The sequence below is a fragment of the Rhinatrema bivittatum genome, chromosome 15, assembly GCF_901001135.1.
Source record: "Rhinatrema bivittatum chromosome 15, aRhiBiv1.1, whole genome shotgun sequence".
NCBI lineage: Eukaryota > Metazoa > Chordata > Amphibia > Gymnophiona > Rhinatrematidae > Rhinatrema > Rhinatrema bivittatum.
In genome coordinates, this window is record NC_042629.1 from 53689764 (window position 1) to 53715312 (window position 25549).

The 25549-nt window shown below is 45.6% G+C and overlaps 1 protein-coding gene across 7 annotated transcripts in view; it reads left to right on the forward strand.

Moving 5' to 3' along the window:
* The window catches only part of ARHGEF10L (Rho guanine nucleotide exchange factor 10 like), a 187199-nt gene that overhangs the window by 43442 nt on the left and 118208 nt on the right, over window positions 1–25549 (forward strand). For 6 of the 7 annotated variants that reach the window (XM_029577849.1, XM_029577852.1, XM_029577845.1 and 3 more), the window contains 3 exons: window positions 6298–6549; window positions 12426–12453; window positions 21569–21651. In XM_029577849.1, the coding sequence (XP_029433709.1) occupies window positions 6298–6549; window positions 12426–12453; window positions 21569–21651 (363 nt within the window). Of the gene's footprint in view, window positions 1–6297; window positions 6550–12425; window positions 12454–21568; window positions 21652–23703; window positions 23754–25549 lie in introns of those variants that run through there. The other variant, XM_029577853.1, reaches the window with a different exon arrangement.

A 25549-nucleotide genomic window follows, 5' to 3' on the forward strand; every position in this document is an offset into this window, starting at 1 on the left:
CCATGTCCTTGCTCCTTTTTATAGTAAAGGCAATAATTTTACCTCTGAGCACCACCTTGTATGTTTCCCAAAATAAAATGGGATTATCAGCATGTTGCTGATTATACTGTACATATGAATCCCATTTGCTCTTAAAATATTCCTGAAATGTGGTGTTATTAGCTTAGTAAATTGGGAATCTCCAAATTCTCAGCATATTTAACACTATCCCCCATTGCAGTTCTATCCAAATTGAAACATGGTCTGAAATCTCAATCGCTTCTATGCCTGCCTCCAAAACGTTAGAAAAAAACAGTGTTAGGCACCAACAAATAATCTATTCTGTGGAATGTGAGAGACGAGTATAATTCCTCTCAAATGGGTGAAGCATTCACTACGCATCAAGAGTTTGTAGATTTTTAAAAAAGAGATGCCTTTATGGAGATTCAGTCTCATCAGACAGTTACACGGATCTATCCAATTCTGGGTCATGCACACAAATGTACCCCTCCCAGAAACACAGCCCCAGGTTCATAGTCAAGCAATTTTGTAACCAGATGGGAATAAAAAGGAGTGATCATAATTGTTTGGTACATATATAATGCACAGGACAGAGGTCGATTTTACAAATCCGCCTCCAGGATCAAAAAGTGACCCCCTGGATCCTTAATAGCTTGGTTGACCTTCAGAACACAAGATCTGTGCATGAAAACTGCCACACCAGCCCTCTTAGCCTGACCAGAGGCAAACCATACATTGCCAAACCACCAATCACCAACACTACCTCCACAACATTATTGAGCTAACGGCAAAAGAAAACAATTCATATGCACCCAAGTAGGAGCCCCCAGCCTGAGCCTTCACCCCCTGAAAAGTACATACATAAACCCACCTCACTTCATACATGGGTGGTGATTCCAATGCGCAACACTCCCTTCCTACCAATCGCCCACCCTAAATATAAAACCCCTAAACCCACTTCCCTCACTTCTCCACCCCTTGCTCCCCTCTTACCAACACCTTAAATCCCCTACCTACCCCCACTATGAGGGAAGGTCATTTTAGAGACTGAGGGGAACTATATACCCAATCCAGCCCTCTTCCGCCTGCATATGATGTACCAAACCCTCCAGCAGGACGATGTATCAAATCCCATTGAAGATGAACTCTTTTTGTGCCATTCGCAGTTTTATGTCCCGGCCTTGTGTATTTATAAAGTGTATGTCTTACTCTTTAGCACAGGTATGTGCTACTAGACTGGTAGATGAACCAGGTAGCCATAGATCTGAGCAGGACAGACATCCCCCGTTCCGGCTGTCTATGAGGTTCCTTCCAAATCCCCTTCCCCTGCGTTACTTAACATAGGAATGAAGGCGGATAAAGACCAAAATGGTCCATCTAGTCTGCCCAGCAAGTTTTTTATGGTGGTAGTAGCAGCTGCTGGTCTTGCCCTGGTTATCCCTTGCTCTGTATGCTTGCTGCACCACTTCTTGGGCCCTTCATGCTACTCCAGATGCCACTCGAACTTTACCATTTCATAGAAGCATAAGCTGCTAGTAGGATTAACCACATAAGCCCCTGTGACTGGGCCAGGCAACCCCCACTCCTGCTATTTAGTTATTTTTCGCCTGGTGCAATGCCGCTTAGTCTGTGTTCATGTTCAAAGTGATTTACATAATAAAATACATAAAAACAGCATAAAAAAAACAGATGTAAAACAACAACATGTTACAGCTCTGGACCTGGCTTTTTCATTCCTAGTCTGCAACTGATCTGATCTCCAAAGAGTAAAGGTGAAGAGTTGAGATTTAGCATCTGCATTGTAAAATGAGATCTTTCCTGTCTCATAGCTCAGGACAATCCCCACTCCTTGGGGTCTTGTTCTTAGGGGGGAGTTAGGTCATGAGGGAGGTGCAGGGCTTGTATTTATCTCCAACATTCAGTACTATACTCAGTATCCATTCCTGTGTATTCGTGGGCTCTTCCCCGACCTGTTCACAGAATCTTTACAAACCCACAAATGCCACTTAGTCTTGTCTCCTGTCTCCATCTCCCAATAATTTCTCCCACAGGTGAAGCTCTAACAGCCCAGGATACAAATACAAGGATCGTATCTCTGAGGGTTATCAGGAATTTTCCATCGTTTGCCTCCATCTTGGACACTTTCCCAATCCCTAGACAAGATTTGGATGTGAAGTTTTGAGACCCAGAGTCACATTCACTAGTTCTGTGGAATGTTTTTTCCTCTGTAGTTTGTGAGCATTTTCTTCACAATAAAATACTGCCGAGGGTAGATGGGAAGGAAACCCATTTTCATTTCAGTAGAAACAGCCTCTGGTTCCTTCCCAAAGATCCTTCCCCTATGGTATGTGACAAATCTTGCTCTTGCCCTGGACCATCCGTTGCTGCTTTCCACGCCTCAGGTGTTTGATGCCTTTCTTCCTCTCCCTGCCTCAGCCCTCAAGGTACACCTTTGCAATTTTACACTATACTTCTTGTGGCATTGCTCTGCTCCTACAGTTTTTAATCAACAGCAGGACTGCTGCTGATGCCGCTCCGAGCCAGTCTTGTTACCTTAGGGTGCTTCCTCCGCTGCTCTGAGCATGTACAAGAAGCTCTGCATTTCCTGTTCAGGCTTGATTGGAAAGGACATAATATTTTGCAGCTCTCACAGAGTTTATAAAAAACCTTCTTGCCTGCTTCTAATTTTGTTTGTGCTGCACTGGTCTCTCACTGTGCCCAGCCCTAATTTGTGCCCAAGCAACTCAATCCTTAGAGCCATTCCTTATCTCGAAGTTACGGATATGACTTCCTTTACCTACGGTGCTCTAATGTGCCAGAGGCTATTTATCTTGGAGCCCTGTATTTTAAAGGATGTGCGAAAGCTCAACAGACACCACCGGAACCGCAAAACTTTCCAAGGCTCAGGCCCTTCTTTCGGGACAAACCCTTTCCAGGGCACTTGCCCTTCACATAGAAAAGAGAACTGTCCATGCCAGCAAGTCAGACATTTTACCCTTTTAAAGTTTGATCATTTCAGTTCCAAGATCTCTAAGCATTCATTTTACCAGATAAAAATGGGGATAGCCCGAGAACCAGCTTTTCTAAGAGACACTTCGGAGGGAACCAGCTACTATATAATTTGATTAATCTTTTGCACCACACCCAGGTTGGGTGTCCGATTTTCATGCCAGGAGTGCTACAGACTTCCACCAGAGTTTCCTCTGGCTTCGCACTACCCAGGCATAGTTAACCATGTTCTGGGTCAAAGCTCGTGCACTCATACTCCACCTGAACAATGGGGGCGGGTAAGATTGTCCGGTGTTGTCCCCACTGCCAGACACGGCATGATCTCACATCAGCCGGTGTATGCTGGCCCTCACATGGTCCCAGGAGGCCTTCCAAGTAGCACGTGTTAAATTCCTTGGTCAGTACGTCCAGATACATCGGGTGGGTCATCGTCGTCACCACAGACCCCCAGCACCCAGCATAGGCCTTCCTGCTTGGCATCATAACACCATCATGGTGCACCAAAGACCATCTACTCCAGCTGACAGTCATACTGGGAGCAGTGGGCCAAGTCCCCTCCTTCTAATCCTTGCCCCAAACCCCTTACGAGGGGAGGTGGTTCTGGAGGAGGGCGCAGTTGCAGACATTTCACTCAACCCTGGAGAAAACAGTGACACTGCTGCACTAGAGCTCGGGCTTTTGATTCCATTCTTCCTATGCCTCAGCCCTCAAGTACACCTTAGGGGTTTTATGGCTACTCTTCTTGCCGTGTTGCTCTGCTTCTACCATTTCAGGTTTTAATAATCGCCAGTGCCACAGCTGCCACTCCAATCTGGTCTTGGTACCTTAGGGTGCTTCCTACGCTGTTCCAGCAGTCTTTGGGGTTCTTTCCAAATCCCTTTTCCATACAGTACTTGCTGACTTTTATTTTTGCCCTGGCCATCCATTACTTTGCACACATGCTGCGTCACTCTTTGGGCTTTTGATACCATTCTTCCTTTAGGGTGCTTGCCCAGTCCTGCTCTTGCCCTGGCCGTCCTTAGATCTGCATGCTTGCCGCACCGCTCCATAGAACCATAACTGATGTCATGAGCCATTCGCAGTTTCACTTTGCATATCTTACTTTTTAACACAGGCATATGCTATTAAACTGGTAGAGCCGCCAGGTGTAGCCATAGCTCTGCATGTGAGAGGCATCCCCCACTCTGACTGTCTGTGAAGTTCCTTCTCATCCCCAATCTTCTTCCCCTATGGTACTTGGTGACCTTTGCTCTTTCCTGGCCGTCCATTGCTGTGCATGCTTGCTGCAACATTCTTTGGGCCCTTTGTGGCCCTCCAGATGCCTCTCGACCTTTATTGTTTCATAGAAGCATATACTACTGGTAGATCAGCCATGTTGCCTTAACTCTGACTGAGACAGTGTGTCCCCCACCTATGGCTATCTACGAGATTCCTTCCCATTCTCAAACCCCTTCCTCTACACCACTTGCTGACTCTTACTCTTGCCCTAGCTCTGCACACTTGCTACACCACTTCATAGAACCATAACTGATTTCATGAGCCATTCGCAGTTTTACCGTGCCGGCCGAGGGTACTTATACAGTGCGTGTCTTACTCTTTAACACACTGGTATATGCTACTGGACTGCTAGATCCACCAGGTGTAGCCATAGCTCTGCATGGGAGAAGCATCCCCTACTCCGACTGTCTACAAGTTTCTTCCCATTCCCAATCCCCTTTCCCTATGGTACTTAAGAACATAAAAAATTGCCATGCTGGGTCAGACCAAGGGTCCATCAAGCCCAGTATCCTGTTTCCAACAGAGGCCAAACCAGGCCACAAGAACCTGGCAATTACCCAAACACTAAGAAGATCCCATGCTACTGATGCAATTACTAGCAGTGGCTATTCCCTAAGTAAACTTGATTACCGTATTTCCACGACAATAACCCGCCCACGTATATAACCCGCCCACACACATAACCCGCAGGTTTTCAAGATTTATGAAAAAAAGTTTTAATATACCCCGCCTCCTCATATAACCCGCGGGTCCACTCAGCCGACCACGAGGCTCCCTCCGCAGCGATCCCGACGCCGCCGCCTCCTCGCCGCAGCGCTCCGCCTCCCGCTGCCGTGCTGACCAACCCGGCGAAAGCTCCCAGCAGCCCTCAGCGACTCCCCCACCGGCTTCAAAAGTTGCGATGCCTCCGGCTCCGCTTCCTCTTCGACCGCTGACCACGAAAGGGTGCAGGCCTGCGCGATCGGCGCGAGGAACCCACCGGGGTAAGGCCCAAAACTTTTACACTCACCCCAGCGGGTCCACTCAGCCGACCACGAGGCTCCCTCCGCAGCGATCCCGACGCCGCCGCCTCCTCGCCGCAGCGCTCCGCCTCCCGCTGCCGTGCTGACCAACCCGGCGAAAGCTCCCAGCAGCCCTCAGCGACTCCCCCACCGGCTTCAAAAGTTGCGACGCCTCCGGCGCAGGGATAGGACGGACTCCGCTGCTGTAAAATTTTTTCTGGATAACCCGCCCACGTTTATACCCCGCGGGGGGCATGCGGGGTAGGTAAAAACGCACATTACCCGCGGGTTATGTGCGTGGAAATACGGTAATAGCAGTTATTGGACTTCTCCTCCAAGAACTTATCCAAACCTTTTTTAAACCCAGCTACACTAACTACACTAACCATATCCTCTGGCAACAAATTCCAGAGCTTAGTTGTGCGCTGAGTGAAAAATAATTTTCTCTGATTAGTCTTAAATGTGCTACTTGCTAATTTCATGGAATGCCCCCTAGTCCTTCTATTATCCAAAATTGTAAATAACTGATTCACATCTACTCGTTCAAGTCCTCTCATGATCTTAGAGACCTCTATCATATCCCCACTCAGCCGTCTCTTCTCCAAGCTGAACAGCCCTAACCTCTTCAGCCTTTCCTCATAGGGGAGCAGTTCCATCCCCTTTATCATTTTGGTTGCCCTTCTCTGTACCTTCTCCATCACAACTATATCTTTTTTGAGATGCGGCGACCAGAATTGTACACAGTATTCAAGGTGCGGTCTCACAATGGAGCGATATTTGTCGACTCTTGCTCTTCCCTGGCTGTCCGTTGTTCTGCACGCTTGCTGCAGCGCTCTCAGGACCCTTCATGTCATATTATCATATTGTTATTTTTCTTTTATGACTGGATGAGAGAGCTCATATACCCATGAACTCTATATATCTGAGTGTGGCACTGTATCTTGCCTCTCTTTCCATATGTTGGTGCATGTTTCTGGTTTGCTTGTAACACTGCTTTCTGTCTTCACAGAGGACATTCTTGTGCAGACTGTGGACCAGGAGAGAGCTCCCGGAGCACACGAGGAGGAGGAGGAATTAGAAGAAACCTTTGACTTTGAAAGTGAAGGAGAGGAGGAAAGCTCCAAAACAGAGTCTGGCAGAGATACGCATAGCAAGGAATCCACAGCACAGGAACCCCCTGTCTCTGGGTCTGCTGCTAACTCCCAGCACTCTGCTCCCAAAAAGGACACAGTGCCACCAACCTGCTCAGATTCTAATCCAGGTAAGGGGGGGTCAGGGCCATCAGTGATATGAGATTTACCAATTTGGAGATGCAGATAGGGAGTGACATATCTCCATATTCCTGGGGATTTGCAAACCTTGCTTTTTAGTTTAGTCAACCATTTTCACATAGTGTTAATCCGAAAGGCTTCAGTAGTTTAATTCACATTAATATTACCCTCATCCAGCTCACAGGAGAGGCGGGTTCCCCAACAGGAGTATGTCCGTTGCTTCTCCCTCTCGAGGCCTTGCAGAAGTGGGATCTCTTCCAGCACAAGGAGTTTGGCCTGATGGCCCGTTGGCACATCTTCACTGCCTGGTTTCCGTCGGGGTTGGACGATGTGAAGAAGTGAGGGGAGAGGGGGGGCTGGGGGGGTTGTTTCTTCAGCCGGAGGAGGTGGGGGCCGGCCAACTTCCTGCTGGGGCAGGGTCCCCCTCCCCCAAAAGGGGAGGGGTCACAATGTTATCCGGGGCAAGGGAGTGGAGCGGAACTTCCTCCATAAAGGAAGGAACCACCTCCATGAAGGGAGCCATGGCGAGAGGGAGAGTGAAAAATCCTACCTGCCCCTCACCCACAGTTCACTGTTAAGTCTCTCCTGGCGGACCCTTCTGTTCCCTGCACTCGAGGGAGGGACCCCGGAGCTAGTCTCTGGGACCGGGGCTGGCTCTTCACTGGTCACTGGACAGAGGCTCTGAGGGGGCCCTTCTCTCCTGCCCACAACCTCCATAGCACCAGCTGTTTCTTCGGTGGGTGATGGACTTGGGGGTGGGGGAGGGGTAGCCTCGGTAGCTTCTAGGCTGGGGTAGGGGTACCTGATGCTAGCTAAGGGTGGGGAGGGGGCGGGAAAGAAAGAGAATCAAATCTCCTGTTTCACTGGTTTTTTTTTCTCTTGGCTCCCCAAGGAGAAGCTGCTGAACCGTACGGGTGGGGGGAGAGGAGGTGCGACTTGCAAATCCATCTCCTTACCCGCAGGTGAGGATGCCGCCCTCTCCCTCTTCACAGCTGGTGATCGGAGGGGGGAGAGCAGCGACAGGATGGAGGAAGAGGGGATGGAGGCCCTAATTCATTGGCTAGAGGGTCCATCACCCTCATCTGCCTCTGTCCCTGCTCTATATCGGGGCATCCAGATTGGGGCCAGGCATCTGGCTCCAGCGCAGTATCTGCCACCCTGACCCCTCTTTAGAGAGCATGAGGGGGCATGAGTGGCGGGGAGGGGGAGAGGTTGGCAACACTTTGCCAACCCAGCCGCTCGTTGCCTCCTTCACCTTATGTTTCTGCCACCCTGGCCTTCTGTCTTGCCTGCTTACGCCACTGCTTGGCATTTTGCAATGCCATCACAGGAAGGGTGTCAGGCTCTAGTGGGGCCTCTGTGACGGGGAGCTCCTCGGCCGATGGAGAGGGAGGAGTGGGATGTTTCTCTGGTGGGGCCTGGGACCGGGGTGGGGCCAGATGTCGCCCGGAGGAGGCTCGCTGCCCTCTCCCTGATGGTCTGGGAGAGGAGGCTGAGGCACAGCCGCCGGGATTGCCCCAGCTGGTAGCACAGAAAACACCACGCCTCCTCCATGGACCAGTAGATCTGGAAGTTCACTCCCCTGGAATGGAACCTTCCTCTACCCTTGGGCCTCTCCCCCAATCTCAGACAGGCACACCCAGGCCTGCCTCTGGAAGGAGGAGATGTGGTGCAGCTCCCTCTTTCGGTGACCTTCCGGGAGAGCAGTGACGGGGGTGGTGAACATCCCCGGGCCACAGAGATAGATCTTGAGGAGGGCTTCCGAGAGATGAGGTGATAAGTTTCAGCACCCTGGTCCCCTGCCCCACGATTGGTTCCACTTGGTGGAACACCCCTCCACCATACTTTCCAGGGGGCGGCACTCTAGTGGAGGGGGGTTCATGCGAGGCCAGCATATAGCACTGTAGCCTCTTCTTGAGGGTCAGGCTGGAAGATCTGGCTGCTGCTGAATACAAGTCCATTGATGGGTTGGAGCCTCCAGCCCTTGCTCTGGTGGTAGTTGTGGTCGAGATGGAGGGTCTGGATGGGGGAGGGATGCCGGTGCCAACAGTGGTTGTGCCGATGGTGGAGACACTGGCGGCGGCGGGGGGGGGCGGAGGGGAAGGTGCTGCAGCACTGTTTGTGTTCCTAGGAGATAGGCAGGCAGCAGTAGTGGTGGTGCCGTCATCCAGGACAGCTGAGACAGGAGCTCTGTAACTACAGGCAAACCAAGCAGCAGCAGGAGTGGTGGTGGTGGTGGTGTCCTCGCCGAGGCAAGCCAACAACTAGCTGCAGAAAGCCAGGCTGCAGGGGAAGGTGGGAACAGTAGCTAGGAGACAGGAACATTTCCTTCCTGCAGCATGGAGACAATATTGGGGGTGCTCAAGCACCCACAGAGCTGGTGCCTATGGATTAGGTCTGGTTTACAGGGAGGAGGCTAATGAGGCAACACCTGCATAGGAACTTCCACACAGGCTCAGTAAAGCTCAAAGCTCTGCTAGCAAGAGGAGGCGAATCTGGTCAGTGTTGCCAGGTGATGTCACTTACATGTAATGGCTAATTCATCCTGTCTATGGAAAATATTGTTTACTGTAAGCAAACATGCTCAGTTTTATTTTATTTTAAAATATTTATACACCACTTAAACCAAAAATATTGTTTTGCTGCTACCTGGTGTTTATGCACTGACAGAGAAGCATTGCCCTGAGCTAGTCTTTGTCAGCTGGTTTTCTCAGTGATTACTTTCTGGTGTGAGCACTCCTGTACAGGAGATTTGGTTGGGCAACTGGATCCTTTCCCCTGGGCATCCAGCCTGGGTGAATGCTTTCTAGTCTACAGTCACCACTGTGTTGATATGACAGGAGGGGCCTTTTATTTACTCCCATCTGCATCCCAGATGCTTCCTCCCTCCCGCTGAGGTGCAAATAGCACACCTGTCTTCAAAGCCAGATGCCTTAAAAGCATGCAGCAGATCTTCTTGTGGGTGAAATGTACGACAGCGTAACCTTTTCCAGGAGCTGTGAGAGCTGCTTCTGAGGTAGTTCCAGGTGCATGCAGAATACCCACATTCTCGGCCCTTCCAGACAACACTGCTTCTTGGGGGTAGTCCTGCCACTACACCACTGCTGAGCCCAGGTTTAATTCAGCAGTGCCCACAGCCAGCGTTGGGCTAAGAAGGGGCAGAGCACCATGGAGCCCAGTTTCAATTTGTTAAATAATAAATAGTTCAACTAGGTCTCAAAGGGAAGGCAACTTGGGTGGAAAGAACTTGGTAGTCATGAAAATAGTTTTGTTTTCTTTTAATTACTTTTTTTTTTCCAAATCCAAGCTCAAGACAAAGTTACAATTCTGGTTCTATAGTTACGTCTGCTTAAAAGGATTTGCAATCTAAATTGTACCTGAGGCAGTGGAGAGTGAAATAACTTGCCCAAGATCGCAAGAAGTGTCGCCAGGATTTGAACTCTGGCTTCTCTAGTTTACAGCCTGCTGCTTTGTCCACTAGGCTACTTTTTGACTCCAGGTCAAAAAATGCATATAATTTCTAAATTATCAATTTTCCAAGTACTTTGTGAGAGACCTAAGGACTTGTCACAACTTCAAGGACATTATTCAAAAACGTCTTTCCCCTAATTATGCCTATAAAAAAAAAAAAGTTAAATATAACCTTAATATACGAGGAGTTGACAGGATATCAGGTAATGGCCCCAAAATCTGATGAATGGGATGATATGATAGCAGTAGATTATTAATCAGGAGCAGGGTAAAACTAAGTGAATCAGAGGGGGGGGGGGGGGGGGGGGTTGCTAATCCGAGATGAGCTGTTCGGAAGGCGTCCCTAAAGTGAACAGATAAACTCTCCCTCTGTCCATCCCACTTTTACCGTGAGAGGCCTCACTTCAAATCTTTTTCACTGGTGAGAATGTGTGCCTTCATCCCCTATTTTATTCCAGATTAAGTGAAGCGAAACCTCCTTTGGCAGTGAATACTCCCTGGGCAGAGTGAAGTGAGGGCAATTAGTGAGCCCCTGGCTACAGATCCTCAAGCACAGGTAGATTAGTCCTGGTTTTCCAGTGCTCGTTTTAGATTGGGAAAGTCTAGAAATGTGTCAGAAACATGGATCTGAAAAACCAGAATTGGTCTTGTGACCTGAAAGAGGAGTTCATTTGAGTGACTCGTCCCAATTCTATGGGAAACTTGAACACTTCAGCTGGAAAATCTTGGTAAAATGGTAACATTTCTTGTTTGCAAGTAATAAGGAGCTGTGCTCTCTGTATGGTTTTATAAAAAAACCTAAGCCAAGGAGAGGAAACAATCTCATTTTAGAAAACTTTTCCATTTTCCTCAGACTGTATAAATAAATAAATAAACGGAAGGCCTGGTGACTCAGGTGACAAGTGCTGCAGAAGGTCCCCACTGTGATCCTCGAGTCCGGTCCTTCTGCTCCCTGGGTTATTGCAGAGGCAGCATGTACAGCCCCCAGAAGGTGGAGGAGAGAGGGAGGAAGGTGGGGGAGGGGAGGGGAGGGGGGGAATGAGGTCATGGTCATTGTTTAAGGGTGTCACTTTGTGGCCAGATTCACAGCCCATGATGGTAGGGCCTGCAGAAGAAGCCTTGGCGCACGACCCCAGGTTCAGAACCATCACTGCAGTGATCAGACTGGGTGCGTGGGAGAGGGGAGGTTGTAGAAGAACGAACATTAAAGGAAAGAGCCTCAGATGTGGGTGCACATGAAGGCCCAGGGTGCCAGATCACAGTCCTGGTTCTGATTATGCTGCAAGTACAAAGGAGCAGGAGGACAAAAAGATGGAAATAGTTAATATCGGCTCATTTTCTGAAACTGTCCTCTTCGCTGTTTGGGTTATTGGTTTGACTTTTCGGCTGGTGCTGGAAAGGCCTGGGCTTCTTGAAGGGGGTGCGGGAGAGGACAGGACAGGACATGCATCTCCCTCCCTGAGTCGGACTTCTTGCTGTCTCAGAGATGGGAGGTAGGCGAGACGTGAGAGGCCACAAGCTAGGATGGCTTACAGAAAAATATATTTTAAAGAATCGCTTGTTTTATTTCAATTCCATTTTTAAATGGATAGCGCCAGAAGAAAGTGGCAGCAGTGTGTGATGACTGCTGGGGATACTGCTTCAGTTCTGGTTTTCCTGGGAGCACTGGGAGGAATTTGGAGCTCCTTCAATATGTCTGGACCAGTGGTTTAAGAGTTTCTAGGGGAAAGATGCTGAGAAAATTCTCTGGACTTTGTTCTCTGTTTGCTCTCTCTTTTTTTTTTAATCTTTTTCATCTCCCCACATGGATGCTTGGGTGACTTAATTCCCTTGCTGATGGAGGACTGCAGGGGCAGTCTTATCAGAGACTAGATCTCCTGCCCTTCTGCAAACAGGATTAATTCCAGTAGTGACAGCTGCCTTTCTTCCCTCTGCAAAGCTTGACCACATCACCTCTGCGACCTGACCCAACACCAGGGGACAGGAGACTTGAACTTGGTGCTTACCCCAAGCAAATGATAGAAATCTGTCAAACTGCGCTACCTTTACAAAGTCTGGTTAATAATGTAAGGTGACTGAAAGAGGTGGTCCATGGATAAGTATAGCAAATTCTCCATGTCTCGCTGTGACTGTTTTTTGTATTTGCTAAAAATGGTGACTTTGGCCTCCCCCTGGGGCTAAACCTCACCAGTTAAAGGTATCTCCAGGTGATGAAACCTGATGCTGTAAAGGGCCTCAGAGCAGCTGTGGATCCTAGATGTCCATGCTGAGTGATTTTAGTATGGATGTGATCAGCTGCTGTGTATTGTTTTCAGTCTCATTTGAAAGTGGTTATTTTCCTTTCTGTCTCTGTATTGTAATTTTTCTGATTGGCTGTTTGATGTTTGCTTTGCAGATCTGACTGTATCTGCGATAGAGACAAAGTAAGTAACCCGAGTTTTCTGTACTGTACCACTTGTTGTAGAGGTTATATTATGTAACTGGGTGATCTGAGGAGGTGCTATTCAGAGTGGATAAGAAATTGGGGAAAGATGGGCAAGGAAGTATTGCTTGCTCATTAGGAGAACCTGTGGTCCTGTCATTGTCATGTATATGTCAGGCCATTGGTAAATTCCCTAGGAGCATTGTGGTGAGCAGCTGAGTCTTGTACAGTTGCTCCCAGAACTCTTGTTAGATGATTTTGCAGGAAGTCTTCTGATTGTGCCAGACACTTTGTATGTGTATATATATACATATATATACATATATATATATATATATATATATATATATATATATATATATATATATATATATATATACATATATATGGATTTCTCTGCAAAACACTTGATAACACAGGAATCAAATTACTGAAGGCATTAAGGGTGTACTTCTCCATTCTTCAAGGTAATCAGCAAATAAATCTTTATTTTTATAATTTTTTCATTTTAGTAGGATATATTCCCCCACAACTCTCCTAGTTCTCTTTAATCCTACCTTTCAGTGCTCTCCACTGTTTCAGTATTGAGATCTCTCATACACAGATTTGGTGAGTACCTCACACCTGCCTTGCAGCATCTCCTGCTATTCTAATGCTAGGACACAGCTCTGCCAAAGTACCTCAGCCCTTCCTTTCATTATCACCTGCCATGGCAGGTTGCAGCATGAATGCTTTTTGGAGAGTACCTACTTATTGTTGGGAATGGGCTTGCTTTCTCAGTTCCCTTCTGCATGATCTTCTCTGTTCCTTGCTTCCATGTGCACATTGTGCAGTACTCTCCAAACCTTACCCATCTGATTTTTTTTCTCAGCCTTCTTCTAACTCCCCCACTATTGGGCCGATACAGTAAAAGTCGCAGGAGAGCGGGCGAGCGCAAAGGCCACTCTCCTGTGTGCGCAATTTAGTGTCGGCCCGCATGCAAATAAGAGCCCACAGTAAAAAGAGGTGCTAGGGACGCGTTAGTGCCCCTAACTGAATAAGGGGTAAAGCTAGCGCGTCGAAAACACGCATCCAACCCCCTGAAACTAATAGCGCCCGCAACATGAAATGCATGTTGATGGCCCTATTAGTTATTCCCGTGCGATTCAGTAAGTAAAATATGCAGCCAAGCCGCACATTTTAATTTCTGCCGGCGCCGGGGAAGTGTACAGAAAAGCAGTAAAAACTGCTTTTCTGTACACCCTCCAACTTAATATCACTGCGTTTTCGACACGCTATTACCCCTTACTGAATAAGGGGTAAAGCCAGCGCGTCAAAAACGCGCGTCCGGCCTGAAAGTGATCTCTCTCCCTCTCCCTCTCCCTCATGGCAGGTCCTGTGAGACTCTGGGGCATCACATGCTCAGACCTAAAAGAGTAAAGCCTGCTGGCAGAGCAGATGTGCCGTAAATCAATGCTCTCCTTCTGGCCAGAGAGAAGGGAAGAGAAGTTATATTGGGAGTATGAGTGGAAATTGTATAGGGAGGCAGTACTCTCAGATGCTAGACTTTCCTCCCTCCTATTCATTTTGATATCCCTGCCTGGAGCGTTCAGTTGACCTCAGGACTTCCTGTGGCTACCCCTGATATTTCAGTACTGAGACCACCCCCATCTACAGCTCTGCCAGCACACTTCTATCCTGCCCTGTAACATCCCTTTCTGTTCCAGTCCTGATCCCCCACTCAGAGCAATGCTTTCCTAGTGTACATTTCTGTACTGGCCTCAAAAGTATGATAAGTGTTGTCTGCGTGTTTCTGTGCCATGGTATATGTGGTGTCTGGTTGTGCAGAATGGATGCTTGTCTGATGCCTTTGGTTTCAATTCTACCTGTGGTGTGTATTTGATACTGGCAATTTAACTTGTGGAATGAAGGAAATAGGAATCGGTTACTGGAGGTGTGACAATTGGACATGGTTCACCATGTTTACACTGTACCTTTTCCATTCCTACAACAACACACACCCATACTGGTAAACTTTTCTGTTTGTGCATTTACAAAGCAATAAAACTTGCATGTTAAGAAATTCTTCCTTTGCTATCCATGGCCTGGGGGACGGGAGTGGGAGTGTCAGTACTGCTGGTCACAAACCGCTCGGCACAGCATTGAATGTTCTTGCACAGTGGGAGATTGGGGACAATGTAGCAGAAATATTTTTTTCCAGGCAAGCGGTGCCAAACACTGGTCAGCAAGGGACCCACATAGGTTATGTTTTAGTGCGTCCATGGTGAATAGGGCTGCCAGCTGTCTGACCTGGCAATTTTTATCATGGGAGGCAGGCAGGATCTTTTAAACTGGCAACTATGATTGCAGGCAATCTAACTGACTGACTGCAATCAGGAAATTATCCGGCTCCTGTAAAATCCCACCAGTGGTACTTTTGAGCAGCTGTGTGGGAGAGCTTCCCGGAGCCATTTATCTCTCTCTGCTGCTGCTGCTGCTTCTGACCCACTTGTGACCTGTGGGCTTTCAGCAGGAGAAAGCACTGAAAATGTTACCACCTTCAGTGGTGCCTCTGGCCTACGTGGATCCAAAAGCCCTTGATTGCAAATGTTTTGTATCTTCGGTATTGTCCAGCCCATCGCTGTGGCTTGCACCTTCCCCCGTTCTTCTCATTGTGTCTCTGTGTTCAGTGGTGCAGGTGTTAGATGTGACACACTGAGTACCTGTGGCCCTCTCTTTCCCTGTGCTGGTGAGCCAGGTGGGCAAGTGTCCCTGGAAGGGCAGACACTTTCTGGAGATTTTTTGCTTCTCACTATGGACCAGATTTATGCCACTATGAACCAGGGAAATCAAGCTTCAAATCCCACTGTCGCTCCTTGTGACCTTGGGCAAATGACTTTATCCTCCATTGCCTCAGGTGGAAACTTAAGGGGCTATTTACTATAAGTTATCTTCTATTTTGTGTCTATGGGGAAAATGCGTAGTAAATAGGGCCCTTGGATTGTGAGCCCTCTGGGAATAGGGAAATACCTACAGTAATTGAATGTGATCTGCTTTCAAGTGCTGAAAAGCAAAAAACAAACAAATACATTTCCTGCAGGTATTTACTGCAGTGTTTCTGATCATCAGGCCTGATCAGATGTGCCCTGGAAGAGTCACCACTGCTTGATGCTCAAATCCAGACCAGCTCCTAGGTTCTGCTCTCAGTGGTGGCTCTTATGCCTCCTTTCTGAGAGCATGTGAAGTCGAGCATGCCTCTCTTTCCTAGCTACAGCATGAGCACCGGGGTATGAGAATTAATGGGGAGCAAGCAGGGCATGGATAGCAGGGTCATTACTTTGTGCAGCCCACAGAAACTTTTCCTCGTCCCCCTCCTGAGCGTCTGGGTCCTTTCAGCTTCTGTCTTATCTCCAGGCTGAGTAAGGTCAGGAAAGCATGCACTGAGCCCTGGATGGGACCGAGTGTTGGGGTAGTGGCAGTAGGACTGACAACAATTCCACAGACCTTGACGGGACACTTGAGGGCCAGGGGTGGGGAGGAGGGGAGAAGACACATGGTGTCCCTCATTTGCATAAAATTTAGCTCCTGCCAGTGAACTGCCTAATCACTGTATCTGTGTATGCATTAAAGGGCAATAATGAATTGACAGGCTGCACGCAGGCAACAATTTCTCTTCCAGGCTCTCAGGGCAATGAAGGGGACCCCCCCTGACACTCAACTGCGCCCCCTTTCTTGTCTCGTGGATTGTTGGAGAGTGGTGGTGGATGGCACAAACTTTTTCCTGTGTCCCTCTTTCATATACATATACATTTCGTTCGGTCACACACAAACACGCTCACTCATACATGCTTCCTCTCTCCTTCACACATGATCTCAAAAGGCCAGAAGCATGCTGGGCAGGGAAGGGGGGGAAAGAGGGGAGATCCAGGGATGTCAGAAGAGGCAAGCCCAGCTTGCCAGGCCCAGGGGGCACTAACGCACCTCATCACTGGACTGACTGGTTACCAGTGCTGCATGCCACCATTGTAGTGGAACAAGTGTTCCTTAGCCCCTGTGTGGCTGCTGGCTCGGCTGGCCAGTCAGGTCATCCAAGGAGGCTCTGCCTACAGCCAGCAGTAGGCCTGAAGGGAGCAGTGAGATAATAGGAAGGGGGGAAGACTGGGTTCAGGGCAGGGGATGCTGGGCAGGGAAAGGGGTACAGGCATGGGCAGAGAGTGGAAGGGGTCACTTAGTACATTAAAAGTTTATGTTTAACATCAAGTAAATTCCAGGTTGCTGAGGGACAAGGCATGAGTCCAGAGAGAGACCTGAGGGGGGAAGGTACAGCCTATAGAGCAATTTCCCAGACAGCTGTCAGCTGGCCTGGACAAGAGACCCTGTGACCCATTCCCTCCCTCCATGCCCCCCTCTTTCTCAACCCTACCATGCTTCCCATGTGTCTCCCTTTTTGTCTCTCTCCCCTCTCCTCACCCTGTACCTCCATCTGTCTGTCTATTTCTCCTCCTTCTCCTCTGTGCCTGTATCTGTCTTTGCTGGCTCACTGCAGCCCCTCTCTTGGGTCCTGTTTCATCTTGGACCCAGCCTTGCTTTGGTCAGAATTATAGTCCAAAAGACAAGTATCATTTGCATGCGTGAATGCACTATGTTAAAAAGATCCAGAGGGAAATAAGTAGAGTAGAATCCCAAACTCAATAAATCATACAGCTAGCCAACAGAGTGTGGAATCAATAAAGGTCCTTACAAAAGTCTAATGATTCAAAGTGCTTTATTCACAAGACAATTCCTCTTGTCTGAATGTGTTCAATCAATAATCTTTAAAAAATGTCCCCCGACATGGACCCTGTGTTTTGCCCAAAGGCTGTGTCGGGAGGGTTAACAGCATAGTGCAGCAATCCTCCTATATTGATGATTGGTACATGAAAAGTATTTGGAATCTATGCCATTGTCCCGCCCGACGCAGCCTGTGGACCAAAGCAAGGCCTGGTTCAAGATGAAACAGGGTGACTTTTTGTAGGAAAAAAGGTGCTCTATCAAATGACATTAGAAAGAAAAAAATTAAAAACTATACAGTAGATATATTTGCACCCAAAAAATGGTGAAAATTTGCATAAAAAGATGACATATCTTTATGTTAACTCTACCTTTGATTCCAGTTGGCTGCAAAGCCTCCTAGTGAAAATCCTAAATGTTCGTCATGGGCCATGACTACTGATCCAGTTATGGCCTGAATCAAGAGCAATGAGGAGTCAAAGTGCGCATTAAATTTCTTTTGTAAAATTTTTCACATACTTTGCTGGCCTATAATAAGGGAGGCAAAGATGTTGTCGGGCTGCAACACCTGGACAAAATGGCCATTTTAGGTTGTGTAGCTCTCCAACCAATGGAGATCCGGGTGAAAAATTATTGATTGAACATATTCAGACAAGAGGAATTGCTGAATAAAGCACTTTGAATTATTAGACTTTTATAAGGACCTTTATTGATTCCACATTCTGTTGGCTATCTCTATGTTAAAAAGAGCCATCTTTGGCATCCAATTGTGAATCATGCAAATGAGCTAGAGACATTATATTTTGCAATGCAGCTCAGTTTACTGTGCTTACCACACTTTTAGCTTTGTATACTGATTAGTTACCTTGCATTGGTCAGTAGTGGCTAAGCCATTGCCAGTTCGGCAAAATTGACAACCCATCACCTAGGGGCCACTCCAGACAGCCAGACCAGGTACCAGCCACAGGTTTCCAAACTTTTATTTAAGCACAAAACAAGAAAGGGCAAGATACTACATACGAGAATTGCTTAAACTGCAGATTTCACAAAAATTCACTTAGTCTTTTTTTTCCTGCCTTACACATGCTTTTGAATGTCCCATCAATGCATGACAAAGTGGCTTGTGAATAAATGTACTGCCTGCCTGATGAAGTTGTTATGGGTGCATCAAGGATAGCAATATGTGCTCTTCCTCTCTCTCTCTCTCTCTCTCATTCACACACAGGCTCACTCATTCTCTGTCCTTATCCCAACCCACCTGTGACAAGTCTCCTCAAGACCCGCTGGATCTCCTTCTCCTCCTCCTTTTACTGCTCTGAGCAAGGGATTTCCTCCTCCTGCATCCTCACAGGGCTGACCGATCACCTTCCCTTTGTGAGGTTTATGGAGCCCCTGTTTCTATTTCTACTAGGAATTTTCAGATGTTGGCCCAGAGACCTAGCAATTACTTTAGAATTCCAAAGTCTCCAGACCAAATCCAGAGAGTTCCCAAGAAGGCTGCTGACACTGAACTTGATCAGGCCTGGCAGATTAAACATGAACATTGGGTTCAGATGAGTCCCAGACCGCTTCTACTCTGGTTCTGTAAATAAATACAAATCCAATGGGTTGCTGGCTATGCAGCCACCAAGGCTGCTAGAAGCATCAGGCCCCTTAAAGGGGGACCATCTACCACCAATGTAAATACTTTTAGTCCCTAGCTCCACTACCTGATTTTTTTTCCCCTTCTCTGTTCTGGGTGCAAGAAGCATAGCTTCTGTGTCATAATTCTTATAATTAAAACAGGGGGTGGCTGGGTTGAGACTGAGAGAGAATTGTGAAGTGGAGGATCACATGAACCTCCTCTCACACTATGATGGAAACACCATGCCCTTTAGCCATAGCAGGGAATTCTTCCTCCCCCATGCTGTTCTTAAAATTTATTTTAGGTACATTTGAAGCAAAAAGCCTACAAGAGAAGTCAGTTGGACCATTAGATAATCCAGAGGTAAAAGGGGCACTAAGGGAATAGAAGGCCATAATGAAGAGATTAAATGAATGCTTTGGTCTTTACTCAGAAAGATGTAAGGCAGATAGCCATGCCAGAAGAGATGTTTAAAGGTGATGATTCAGAGGAACTGAAAGGAATCTCAGTGAACCTGGAAAATGTATTAGGGTAAATTGACAAACTGAAGAGTAGGAAATCACCTGGACCAGATGGTAGACACCCCCAGAGTGCTGAAAGAGCTGAAAAATGAAATTGAAGACCTACTATTAGTAATCTGTAAACTGTCATTAAAATCAGCTACAGTACTTCAAGATTGGAGGGTGGCCACTAGAGGTGATCTAGGAAACTACAGACTGGTGAGCCTGAAGCTATGCTGCTGAATATAACCGGTTAATTTCTAGTTATCTGGATAAGTTATATCTGGATAACTGTAGACCTGCTATTGAGCAGGTCTAACTTTATTTGGTTAATTTAACCGGATATGGCTGAATAGAGGCACTTATCCGGTTAAGATAATCAGAAATAGTAGTGCCGCCCGATCTGCCCATTTCCCACCCATTGACTTTCCGTTTGCAAGTAAGTGACTTATCTGGTTAAGTGGCAGCCGCTGAACTTAGCTGGATATTCAGCAGCCACTATGTAGGCGGATAAATCTTATACAGCTATCTAGCACTCAATGCGCTTTCAATATCGGGCCCAGAGAGTAGGGCTAAATGGTCAGATTTCTCAGTTGATAAAAGTGAATAGTGGAGTACCCTAGGGATCTGTAGTAGAACCACTGCTTTTAAACATATTCATAAATGATCTAGAGATGGGAACAACGAGTGAGGTAATCAAATTTGCTGATGACACAAAGTTATTCAAAGTTGTTAAATCACAAGAGAAACTGAAAGACTGGACATCCAAATGGCAGATGACATTTAATATGGTCAAATGTAAAGCGATGCATGTAGGGAAGAACAACTCAAATTAGAGCTACACAATACAAGGTTCCACAATGGAAATCACTACCCAGGAAGAGGATCTAGGTGTCATTGTGCACAGGTCAATATATTATCCACAATGTGTAGCAGTGGCCAAGAAAGCACATAGAATGTTAGAAATTATTAGGAAAGGAATGGAGCATAAAACAGAGAATATCATAATGCATCTGTATCGCTCCTTGGTACGACTGCACCTTGAATACTGTCTAATGTTCTGGTCACCGCATCTCAAAAAAGATATAACAGAATTAGAACATAGTAACATAGTAATGACCGCAGAAAAAGACCAAAATGGGCCATCTAGTCTGCCCAGCAAGCTTCCCAAGGTATTAACTGCCACTCCATGCAGGTTACCCCCATGTTTCTCTTAAGGGTTGTAACTGCTGCTTCGTGCAGGTTACCCCCATGTTTCTCTTAAGAAAGGTACAGAGAAAGGCAATGAAAATGATAAAGGGGATGGAAAGATTCCTCTATGAGGAAAGGCTAGAGGACTCTTCAGTTTGGAGAAGAGATGACTGAGGGGAGATACATCATAGATATCTACAAAATGAGTGGAGTGGAATGAGTAAACACGAATCAGTTTTTAACTCTTTCAAAAAGTACAAAGACAAGAAGACATTCATTGAAGTTTCTAGGTGATATATTTAAGACAAATATGAGAGAACCTTTTTTACTCAACACATAATTAAATTCTGGAATTCTTTGATGGAGAATGTAGTGAAAGCTTTTAGTGTAGCTGGGTTTAAAAAAAGGTTTAGACAAGTTCCTGGAAGGAAAGTTCATAAACCATTATTAAAGTAGAGTTGCAGAAATCCACTGCTTATCCTTGGGATAAGGACAATGGAATCTATCTATGCTTTGGGATTCTCCCAGGTACTTGTGACCTCAATTGGCCAGTTGTTGAAAACAGGAAACTGGGCTTGATGGACCTTTGCCTGACCCAGTATGGCAAATCTTATGTTATGTTCTTAGAAAACATTGCAAAATGACACATTATATTAACCTTACAGTTAATCTTTAAGCCAAAAATGTAGTCCTGATCATGTTCGTTGCTTTCAGAAGATAAAGACATTCTGAACAATTAGGCCTCAGATATATTGTATGGGTCCCTTCTCACCAGCATGTCCACTCTTAGAAGAAGAAAGGAAACGAAGTGCAAACACTGTTGACTGTGATTCCATTTTATCTGTTTCTCTGAAGCAGTGATAAGGTGGCAGATACCTTGGAAGAGGTGGGACTTGCCAGCCCTTCAATCTGTTCCTAAAATAATTATTTTATTTATCTTTTTACAGTAATTTTTTGCCTGGCCAATTACCAGCCATCTGTTCTGGGTGGCTCACAGTATAAACATACACAATATAAAAACAATAATTTTCTGCTCTGTTCTCATTTTTCAGGTCTCTCAACACTGTTAGCAATGGAGATCCTCTGGGCAAATCCAAGCTTGGTATCTGTACTTCTAGTCTGAAGAGAGAACCAGGTAAGGGCAAGTCCCTTCTGTACACCTACCATTAGATTTCATTGTGCTGTGCTCATGTCTGCTCTGCTGGGGAGATCAAATGAAAGCGATAAGGAGGGGAGAAATTAGCCCAGATCAGGCACTTGAACAAGAAAGCTCTACAGGGCTTAATTTCAGCAACTGATACATGGGTTATGAACGGACAGGAGTACATTTTGTCCAGTGCTTTCTAAAACCCAGTCCTTCCCTTGTTGATTACTCAGAAAAATACGTTGTATATAGGGCCTGAGTTTCAAAAGCATTTATATGCTTAAAATTGGGTTTTACATATGTAAATGCACTTCACCCATATAGGTGGGCTTTTGAAAATTGCTGCACTATATGTCATTGAATTGTCAATAGGTTTTACACGTGTAAGTACACTCTACACATGTAAATGACTTTTGAAAATTGCTACAATAGTATATTTCATTTATACATGTTACTCCTTTGAAAATTACTTCCATATTGAGCACATGGTAATAGACACAAAAAGAGGATGATTTGGCACATATTTGAAACTTGTGAACAGTAGGACCTATCATTCCTGGCTACTGTTCATTTGCATATCTTTCATAATCATTCATAATTTAATCATCTTAAAAACTGTAGTAGAGAGTATATCTCACATTTACTTATGCTTAGATCAGAAATGGCTGAGCATTCAGACTGCAAACTGTTAAGTTATTTCTTTTTTTCAAACTTTTTATTTTGTATTTTATCTTCAAATAACCATCAAATCCAGCCATATATCCCCATTCCCACAGAAGGAAATTAGCCATTGCTTTGAAATGAACTCCTTCGATATAACGAGTACATTGATTTCATTACCAAAGTCACCCGCTCCCTTTTAGTCCTTGATCACTGCCAAGCCATTCTCTCTCTCATGATGGCTCGCCCAGTATCCCTAGTAATATGACCAGATCTAGTCATAAATTAACATCTGTCGCTTCAATAGATAGGTAAGCTTCTCCACTAAGGCAATTTAATGAACTTGCCGTTTCCAGCAACTCATCATGGGGGCCATTTTCTATATCAAAACTATTTTGAATCTACCCACGTGTATCAACTGATCCGCCAGGTGGCATTGGGATGTTCTCAAGTTATGCCTTCCCCAGTGTTCCAGGAGAGACTCAACTCCGGCATGATTTCTATAGGAGCCCCAAGAATGATTTTGCATTCAGTCTGTACCTGGGCCCAGAAGTTTCTGATAAAGGGACATGGCCTCTAAACATGCAGATAAGAGCCTGGATGACCATATCCCCGACAGTACAGGTGCTGTAGGATAGGAGGTGTGAGTGTCAAGGGAGGATCTTACAGAGCTCTTAAATTAACTGTGGCTGTATTTACCTGATGCTGTAAGCCAGAGGTTTTCAAACTGTGGGGCATGATCTCAAATGGAGTCACAAAATCAGCAATGGGGTTACTAGAAAAGGGCTGTCCCTCCCCACTTAAACCTCCGTTCCCCTTCTCCAGACCTCCAATGTGACTTGCAACTGGCAGCCATGGCCAGCATGGGATCTGAGAGGGCACAGTGACTCACAGGCCCTGTGTTGAATGCTTCTACTGCCACCCTTGTTTCTACTGCTACTTTCCCTTTTGGGCGAGTGGGGCAGAAGGAGCCGGTGAGAGAGGGGAATGGGAGTAGAGCTCTGCTATCTTGTTTTAGTTGCCATATTGGGTCATGTGAATTTTCAGGTCTTAAAATCAGATACAAGTTTGGGAAGTACTGGTATAAGCTGAGGACCACTAAAAAAAAAAAAAATAACCAAGTTATAGAAATGTAGTAATGGCTGGAACTATTAATATAGCAAGGTTACACTATGAATCCAGGCCAAAGTGTGGGAATAGAAAGCTTGCAGGTGCCAAGATGCAGGGGATATTTTCTGCTCCCTGCTGCTTAATATTAGCATCAACCCACAGTAACTCAAGATGCCACTGGGCAGTGGGAGGCAGGATGCCAGGGTTTCATATGCTGCAGAATCATTGCCCTTAGGAAGGATTCATAAGAGAAAAGGAAGGGCAAGATTCAGATTCTCTGTGAGAGTGAGGTAAATCTCTTCTCAAAACATGGTTTGTTCAAGGTAAGGAGATCACCATCATCTGACCATGATATAAATATTTTATGGAGGACAGAGAGGCTGTAATGAAAATGTGTTTGAATTTTGGAATTTAAGAGGGTAATTTTCAAAGGCACTTTCGCACATAAAACAGTTTTATGGCACATAAAACCCAGTTTTAGGCATGTAAGTTACTCTTTGAAAACAGCCCTAATGGTATGCACATAAGTGTGCATGTAACACAAATTCATACACACTTGAATGCATTTACTTAAATAGATATTTCAGAGGGTGGAGTTTTGTTTATATATTAAAATTCTTATATTCTGTTTATTTGGAAAAACCATACTAGGTGGGGTATATAATAAACAATAATCAGGATAAATGGGACAAGCACAAAAACAAGCATTTAAGCTTCTCTTAACACAATCTTTTCATACTGGCATAGTGAAAAGCAGTACATAATTAATTATAACTATGCTTGCTGGTGCAGGTAGGTTTTCAGATTTTTGCAGAAAAATGTATAATCATCAACTAAGTGTGACTCACATGGCGGTCCCACAACCAAGAAAAGCTTGGAGTTGTGTTTCCTGCAAATGTACTTCTTTTACTGATAGTAAATTTGACGACTTCCAGCTGAATATAAAACCTGCCGGCTTAGTAAGAAGGTCCTTCCCCATTTACAGCTTGGAATATCAAATCCAGCACTTTAAAGACAGCTGTTTGAGACAGGTAATCAATAAAGATATTGTAGTATTAGGTACATGTGAGCTTTGAAGGAACCAATAACTTTGCTGTAGCATTCTCAAGCAATTGTAGAACTTTTTTATAGGACACTTAGAGAGACTAATATAAAGAGAATTATAATAGTTAATAGATGTCAAAAAAGCCTTTTTTGACATCTATCACCCCAAATTTTCCTTGTGGTAAGAGATTTTTCAGCCTTCATCATAATCTCAGTTTTAAAAAAATCCAGATTTTGAAATATTTTAACTGAATCTAATAGGACCCCAAATCTTTAACAACTTCAGAAAGTAATATCTGGGTCCCATCTATAAATAAAGGAGGCAACGATTTAAGAACTGGACGGTGACTAACCCATAAGGCTTCTGTTTTCTTTAAATTCAGAAAGAGATCATTTTGATGTATCCAATCGGACCCAGCATATAGACAATGAGAAATTTTAGCGATGGCTATAGAAGGGTATCTAAGGAAATGAGTTGCATGTCATCAGCCGAGCCGAGCCAAGCTCACTGGTTAACCTGTGGTTGGACGCGCGTCCACAACCCCTTATGCTTTCAGGGGATATGTGCGTCCAACTCCCCGCAAAGCTAATAGCACTCATCACAGGTAAATTTATATTGATAAAACTATTAGCTATTCTCCCCGATGCAAAAAAAAAAAAAAGTATGCCCGACACGTACAGTTTTACCCCCCAGAAATTAAATACTGCTTAGCAAACACTTAAATACCCAAACAGTAAATAAATGCCATGCTACTAATGCCGGCAATAAGTCGTGGTTATTCCCTAAATCTGCTAGGTTAATAGCAGTTTATGGACTTTTCTTCCAAGAACTTGTCCAAACCTTTTTTTTAAACCCAGTTTAACAGCCTTAACCACATCCTTCAGCAATGAATTCCAGAACTTAATTGTGCATTGAATGGAAACATTTTCTCTGAAAATGTGCTTCTTGCTAACTTTATGGAGTGCCCCCCAGCCCTTGTATTATCTGAAACAGTTAACTTATCCACATTTACCCATTCTAGTCCTCTCGTGATTTTATAGACCTCTATCATATCCCCCCTCAGCCGTCTCTTCT